The sequence below is a fragment of the Corvus brachyrhynchos genome, unplaced genomic scaffold (assembly GCF_000691975.1).
Source record: "Corvus brachyrhynchos isolate BGI_N302 unplaced genomic scaffold, ASM69197v1 scaffold115, whole genome shotgun sequence".
Classification (NCBI taxonomy): Eukaryota; Metazoa; Chordata; class Aves; order Passeriformes; family Corvidae; genus Corvus; species Corvus brachyrhynchos.
In genome coordinates this window covers 7,079,416-7,087,639 of record NW_008239553.1, presented here as the reverse complement: position 1 = coordinate 7,087,639, position 8,224 = coordinate 7,079,416, and the positions used below count along the sequence as shown (strand labels likewise).

Genomic DNA, 8,224 nt, shown 5'->3' with positions numbered 1-8,224 from the left:
GAGATATTAAAAAGCCATCTGGTAACTAACCTCAGTTAGATGCTCTAAGGGATGCTGCTTGACCAGAGGTTGGACTAGAAGACTTCCAATGGTCCCTTTCAACCTTAACCATTCTGTGATATACATTTAAATAGTTCTCTCTTCTTGGATATTTATGGAAGGCTTTATAACCCCCTCCTTATCTTTCCTTTTTAGTCCTTATAAAGATCCCACGCTGCACGTTTTCTTAGATAAAATGTTCCCTTGACCCCTCTATCAAGTGCTCCAAGTTACCATGCCAGTTAAAAGGCAAAATTTAAACTATTCTAGCTTATATATCTAGCCTCTTCTACACTGATATTAATATTTTGCCATCTCTGCTGTTAAGTGTCTTTATCTCATCCTAGAACTAAATTTTTCTTACAGCCTCATGTATTGATGGCTTAATCACCTACAATCAACCAAAACCTCAGGTCTTTCTCCTCCTCCATCATTTTATCTACTGAACTCAGTGTAATTAGTCACTAAGTGCACTTTGTACCGTTAAGTTCTCATTTCTATAGCTCCAGTCACTTTCACAGCAATCCAATTCCTGTGCAATCCTTTGATTTTTCTCTGCAATGACAAAGCTAATGTCACATCCTTGGCAAATTTATTCAGTGCACCCTTACAAGCCATTAGTGTGAATAGTATTAATCAACCAGTTCCAGAACTGTTTTTTTAAAGAAGTCCAATGACCTCTTTTGTGACAGAGTCCAGATTCAAAAATGTTGTATTCTTTCCCTTACCCAGGACTTCACCTGCTCTTTTCCTGATCTTGTTCTAATCCTAATTCTTCACAAATTAACTAGATTATTGTAGTTCCAATAATAGAAACTGCTTTACTAAAACACAGACATGTTAGACCTAGAGCATTAAATTCTCAAGGACAGGTATAGAACCTACAGTACTCCACTTTAGTCAAATCACAATGCATTTGATCCACTTTCCATGGTTTTAACTTTACTTACCTTCCAAACATACCCTATAAATTTGTGTACTGAGATTACAGTTATGGACTGCCAACATAATCTGACCTTGCCATTTCCATTTTTAACTAGTGTTTCTTTTGAATGCTGGAAGGACTATTTGCATAGCGTCCCATCATGGGTTTATGGAGCTTCAAGTTATGTCTTTTTTTTTTTTTTTTGTCAGCTTGTACTTCCAATCTACTCATTTAAATCCTCTACTTGAGGAACAGCTGCTATTTCAATCTGTTTATGTGATTCCTGTAGCACTTGGTTTCAAATGCCTCCATTGTATATGGGAATTAAGACCCAGGGAATTATAATAATCTCTCTTGTTTGCTACTGACCACAGTTTTCTTTGCCAAATTAAAACAGTGAGGGGATTTCAGCAGTACAGTGTTTTCTTGATCCCTGCTGTTTGCTAGGCTATCCTCCATATAGTACTCTATCAATTGCTGAATCCTGTATCTAGTATTCATCTTCCATGGTATTATTGTGTATGGAAACCACACAAATATTTTCCATTTTTCTCCCTCACTTCTCAAGTTAAAGTCAATACACATACCAATCTCAAACCAAGTTTATTAAGTCAAGAGCTACTGAGATGCCGTCCACATGTCAGGATTTTTCCTTTCTCTAAGGATCTGTCAAGTAGATCTAGGACAGACACCACAGCTGCAAGCCACTTCTGCTCTGATAGAGCCTCACTCACATTCATGTTCTGCTGTTAGTGCCTCAATGCAAATTATACAGCTCATTGAGTATCTACACCTTTGTGCTGGGGTTTACAAGTCACTCTTGACTGTTGTTGGTCTATAAAATGGTGCAGTTGAGAACAGAACACATCAGGTGTCCTGTTCCAGAAAGAACCCACCAGTCCATGTGATGTTTACAATTATCACCAGAAGCATCAATCACTCCAATACACCACCAGGAAACCTGCTGAAGCATTTTCGTCAACCCCCCAATAAATCTCCCACCCATACAGCCACCTTGTTTCATGTTCACATAAAAAACATGTATTTTTGTTGGAACTGTGCATAATTTACATAGTGAGCTAAGAAGGTTTTACACAGATGTTGCAGAAGAGCTGATTGTGCTTCCATAACATACCATGGAAGCATTCATATTGAGTCTATAATTAGTGAGGTGCCAAGAAGAGACACGCCACTCAGCTTTGGGGTACTGCAAGCACTGAAGTGGAAATGTAATGTGGAGTGTGTGAAGCCAGGACAGCCAGACCAAGCTTGACTCTGCAGCATTCAATCAAAGAATCCACCCTTAGGGAGACTTCATTTCCCTGGGTTCTCATCCAAGTTCATCTCATGAACCATAATCAGCAGACTAGATCTTCATCATTTTCCTATGCTGAAAGTAACTTAGAATAACTCTCGAGTTCAAGAAGAGAGCCATTATTCTTGAATAATTCTTCTGCTTAGAAAATACAGCAACCGTTCTTAAAGAAAGCCACTTGTCCTGAAAGAGAGTGATTATAGCTTATTCCGTAACAGTATCTTGTAGAACTTGATGTATAAACAAGGCCTTGATGAAAGATTATGTTCAAAAGAACAAGAGGCTGTTTGAAAAGCACTGGCATTCTGTACTACCAGAACTGGTCCAATCTGAATTCCAACCACAGATTTCACCACAACGCTATGCTGAATTAGTCACTGTTACAATTGTATATATTTATTCTGATTTAAACTAGTGGCTCTAAACTGACAATATGACTCTCCTCAAGCACCACATGCCTGATGTCATGGCACAACAGATGGAGTCCACAGGCATGAGGTACCATCACCAGGAGAGCTGCAAGTTTCTAGCTGCGAGCTTTTAAGTTCCAAGGAACTTCAACATGTGAAACACAACCCAAAAGAATACCAAGGTAGTTCAGTACCAGGAAATAACCTAAGCAGAGAAACCCCTCAAGTGTTCCTGCAGCATAAAAGAAATATGGTTCCAAAACAACACTTGGACAACACAATGGAGAGAAGGGTCTCAACAAAGTATGACACAGACACTCCCCAAGGACATGGAAAGCAGTATGTTTCACTGTCATCATCTGTGTCAGAACACATCTAAATTAGCTTGTGTTGAATTGCAAGCTTACAAAGGGACAGTTACACCTTTCATAGCTCTATACAAATTAAAGAGAACTGCAATGTACATGTCACACCACCGGGCTTTAAGTGAGGACACCAAAATAATTCACTGCCTGGCTCATAATCACGACAAAAATCTTTGCAGTTCATAGAATCTCTTGCTCTAATATTTTAACAAGTATTTGATAATTCTAGGTCAGCAGCTTTCAACCTGGTTGGTGGACTTCAAGAGGTCCTTGAAAGCTGAGGAAAGCGAACACATTACTAACCCAAATTTCCTGTCACTGTAAACCTTTAGAAGTCTATAAATCCAGAGAGGCTGAAAGACACTGCACTAGTCATATAAGAAATAAAGGGTCCAGAAATCCCAGTAAGACACGGGAAATAACATGAGTTAATGAGATGTACTTCAGTCACTGAAGTTTACCATCAGCAAAACAAACACTGATTTTAAGAGACTCAGGTAAACACTGTGGCAGTCCAAAAGAAGTATTAGGAATTGGGACTTTTGGATCCCTTGAGCACAAGAAAAGCCATGTTATCCCCACTACCCTGAGAACAGAATGGCCAAAGCAGTCATCTCTCTATGTAGTATCTCCATGTAAAGCAAGCACTTACTCTGGTCGGCAAATCACCAGGTCCCCTTTGTTGGTGCCATATGCCAATCCCAGGCCTGGCTCAGGCAGCCAGCGAGCAGAGTTTATGCTGACGTGTCTTCTCTGGTCGGCAGGCATTGGGTACAGAACGTTGAAAACTCTCTGGAACAGTAACAGGAGATTACTTGACAGGACAATACAAGGCAGGAGAGCCAAGGCGGCTCAAACAAATGTGCAATTTCCCTGCAGCAGCACAGATGGCCATAGAGACATGTCACTTTACAGGATGTTGCAAGAAACCACTAAATCAGCAGTGAGAGTAAGCAGCTGCTAGAAATGCACACACATGTGCCCCATAATGTTTAATAGGCTGACTGGCACACAGCTGTGGAGCATCCAGCAACCAGAACTGGGTATACTGACAACAATTCATTTAGCCCAAAAATATGACACATGGAAATCATAAAAACAAAGGCAAGGGAAATAGAAAAAGCAGTAATGAGTCAGTTTGGCTACCAAGAATAGACATGGACAAAGATGCTTCAGCATACTGGGCCACTAAAGTATCAGGACTTCGGACGGGTAGGACTGAAGATTGCATTTACAAGACCAAATCATTAAGAGAATTTCTGCAGAAATTTAGCTAGTATTTAGACCTGTCATCACTGCAAGTAACATAGCCTTTGAATATGGATTTTCAATGGGATAAATCCAAGGTGAAAGAGAGGTTTTAATCAGATTTTCTGGTGGGCAAGCATCCAACCATCACAAGACCTTTCCTTCAGACTTCACAGAAGAGGGGATGGTGGTAAACCAGTAAGCAGGGAAGGGAATGATGGTATGCTGGAAAAACAGGATAAATGTTCAGGGGAATGCAGATCAACCACAGCTGCACTGCTGAGGTGACCTGAAGCAAATAATTAGAAGCCATTAGGATGGGACTCATCAGCTATCATAATAAACTGGCGCTGTTTTTCTCCATAGCTCTGTTGCCCACTGCCTATCTTGTCTGTTTGACAATTTAACTTGAGAAGCCTGAGGCAGGGATTACTTATCTACGTGCCCTCCAATAGCTAGTACCCTGACCATCCTATACGCAGTCAAAGTAAGTCAGAGCAAAACAACATAGCTGCATTATTTCCCATCACCAGTAACAAATTTAACTGCTCCTCTGAGGAGGCCACACTAGACAAGAAAAACGGCTTTCTCTGTATGGCAGAAGCTGGCCACTCTTTGCCTTGTCTCTCAGCAGTTAGTGTATTCAGAGAAGCTCAGTGTTTGGACAGTAGGAACAGGTCTTTAGGGGTTTAGCTAGGTCTTACCCATCTCTGTCATGTCTGTCTCATTCCCCTGCCCTGCCTTGCTTGCTGGGACAGTGGGGAGGGAAGGGCAAGGGGAGAAACAGAAGGGTGGGGGAATCAGATGTACGATGGTAACACTTGTTACCATGGAGATTAGGATGCACTCTGAGATGGGAAGATTGGATTTAGAGGAGGAGGAGGGAGGGGAAAGGGAGGGGTCTGCCAGAACCAGGAGCATAAATTCATAAAATAAGCATTATGAATCTCTCAAGACTGCAAGGGTCTTCCATCATATCCTTCCTTGGCAAGTCAGAAACAAAACAGTTTCTCTTCTCCTGAGAATGGCTATGTCACATCTCAAGAAGCCACCACCTTCCTGGGCTAGCAGCAAGCTCTGCCCAGTTGGCAAGTCAGCTTGCACAGCTGTTGTCCCACACGCTCTGTAACTAGCCACGCCAAGGCGGGAGACTTGCTGGCTACAGGTGAGCTTTACTGCTTTGCAGTAAACAGTACCCCATGGAAAATGCTCCTCCCAGGACATGAGTCTGCTTTTGACAACCTGGAAGTGCTGGCTGAGGGCTGAATCTCAAAGACAAGACAGCTTTAAAATTCTGCATCAGAATAGTTGCTTCATCATTCCACTCCACTCCATTCAATTCTAAACAGCTTGTCATGCTGAAGAGCTCCCCTCCCCTGCTGCTTCCCACTCCCACGCTAATGGGACAACTCCATGCAGTGTTAAGGGTGATGACATCCGTGCGTGTGGTAATTAGTATATAAAAAGAGAAAGCAGCTGTACTGGCATAATCACCACTCGCAGCAGTAACCAGGACCCAGCTAATCAATCTGATGCAGTCATACAGACTGTCTGTTGCAATTGCATCCATTAGCAAGACCCCCTACTCTATACATAGTGGAAAAAAAAAAATTCAAGTTCCTTCAACATCAGCAGGTCCTTCTCTTCAAAGAAGGTCAGAACTCTGCCAGGAAGCATTATTTGTCAAAGATCACCGCTAATTCCTTTTGGATTTTTTTTAGTCTTCTTGTTTCCATTGCTAAATCTTATAAAAAGTTACTGAGATATTTCAACCAAAGTAGCCAGCCTGACAACATACCACAGACTGACCATACCTCTTTGCCAATGGATTGTTTATGTTTTGTAATTCTGAACTTCTAGGAAAAATACTCAGGTTACTACAGAAATCCTACATAAACACAACTCTCCAGTTTCTAGGTCAAGTGACTGCTGTCAGCCCTCAAACTCTTAAAATTAACAATACAAACGCATAAAGTTGATAATTCAACAGTTTCTTTTCATTAGGGCTGGTTCACAGATTTACTGCAGGCCATGTGTAACAGCCATGTTGACAGCCAAGGATTCAGGAATCACTTTAGAAACAGTGCTGTAAAAGTGCACTAATGATCCCTTAAAGTGATCTTTAAGATGCTCACCATACCCTATCAGAGTTTCCAGAGAGCTTATTTTTAGTAGTGTGGCAGTTCTGGTTAGGAGATATCACATTGCACCACACTTTATCAGCCCATAATGACCATCAGCAGTCACAGAAAGCTTCCATGCTCTTCACCATAACCAATGTCAAACTTGCTCTTAGCATCACTATGCTGCCAGTTCAATAATACACAGACACACCACCAGACATGGCAATTCAGCATTTTACAAAGTTGGCAGCTGCCTTTATTTCCAGATGCTGTTCTGAAATAGTTCTGAATGGTATGTTTCTCTAAATACAAACACTGTGAAGTCTGAGGAGTGTGTGCTTCAGAACATACCTATAGAAGCTTAAGCCTGAACAGGTAACATATGTATAGCAAGCTGTTCTCTTCTTGCAAAAACGATGACATATAAATATTATTTCAGTACATATGACAGGTCCTACTCCTTCACTTTAGGGCCCCATAACCCAGGCTGAATTACACAAAACAGTTGCTCGACCTGTGCTTACATTTGTAGAAAACCCTGTCTTTGGTATCTCTCCACACTTTGCTGGAGATTCCAGCAGTCTTCTGTCATTTCAAGAAATCCATGTCTCCTTGAGTTCAGGGGATGTCAGGAAGGTAAAAAGTCCTCCTCTAGAAAAACCAAAACTGTCTAGGTACCTAAACTTCCACACAGAAGGCAACTCGTACCAAGGGAAAGCAATATTCACTAAAGAAACAAGTTGGTTGCTTCCATTCTACATTCCTGTAATCATGAAGTGTGGGCAAAGAGTTGGTTGAGCAATTTATGTCTGCACTTTTCTATTTCCAAAAACTGTACTAGAAGCAACTACCTATCTCTTTGGTGTGCCTTTTCCATCCTCACTCAACAGGAGTGGGCATGTACATCATGCACTGAACTCTGTAAAGCTCCTTTCAACACTTCACAGCCACAGGAAAAGATGGCTCAAAGAAAGCAGGGCTATAAGGCATGAAGAAAAGAAAAATACAGGCCCTCAAATTATTCAGCAAACAAGCCACATTTGGAGTGCAAAGGCCACCTCAAGCCCACTGCTGCTGCTTCCTCTCCAACTTGTCACTGCTGTCACATCAGTACTGGCACACCTGTCACAGCCACCAGCTTAGGTGTCTACTTATGGCAGAGTGCCAGGAGAGGCTGCATGACAATCAACAGCCTCAAGGAATCTTTCCCAATGATCTCTTCCTCAATGTCAAGCTGACAGGCCCAGGGCACAACACATAAGCACAGAGCTAGACAGTTAATTTATACCTGCCCTGGAGGGGTAAGAAAACTTTTTGCTAAAAGTCTCTGCTACGTCCTCGTTATTGAGCTAGTCCTTTTGTCTTCCCCTCCCACTCTATCCCAGGGAAGCTGCTGCTTTTTAATAACATCAAATTCCACCTTCCCCCCCCTCCCATTTCTGGGATGTGGCAACACTAAAAAGCTGGACAGAGCAATCGCCAGGATCCTGTCAGTCATCAAAGCAGCAGCAGGCTGCCCCAAGTCTGTGCTACTGCTGCCAGTTGGCGACGGTGCTGCACCACTCGCCTGATCCAAGCGGTACCGCGCCTGGCCAAAGTGGAGTCATCACATCAGCTGCACAGCCGCCTCTTTGCTCAAGGCCTTCCCACCTCTAAGGAGAGCAACGGAAAGCAGGGGAGTGCTGAACACTACTTGTTTGGCAGAGCAAGATCTTTCTTCTCTCTGGCACTCAAGAAAGAACAAACATGTTTTGAAGCTAGAGAAAAGTTTTGGCACAAGCAGGTAGGAAAACTCAGCA

General features: G+C 42.2%; 1 protein-coding gene across 3 annotated transcripts in view; it reads right to left on the bottom strand.

Moving 5' to 3' along the window:
* The window catches only part of AMBRA1 (autophagy and beclin 1 regulator 1), a 119,415-nt gene that overhangs the window by 25,360 nt on the left and 85,831 nt on the right, over positions 1–8,224 (bottom strand). For all 3 annotated transcript variants that reach the window (XM_017742186.1, XM_017742187.1, XM_017742188.1), the window contains one exon: positions 3,707–3,846. In XM_017742186.1, coding sequence (XP_017597675.1) covers positions 3,707–3,846 — 140 coding nt within the window. The remainder of the gene's footprint in view (positions 1–3,706; positions 3,847–8,224) is intronic.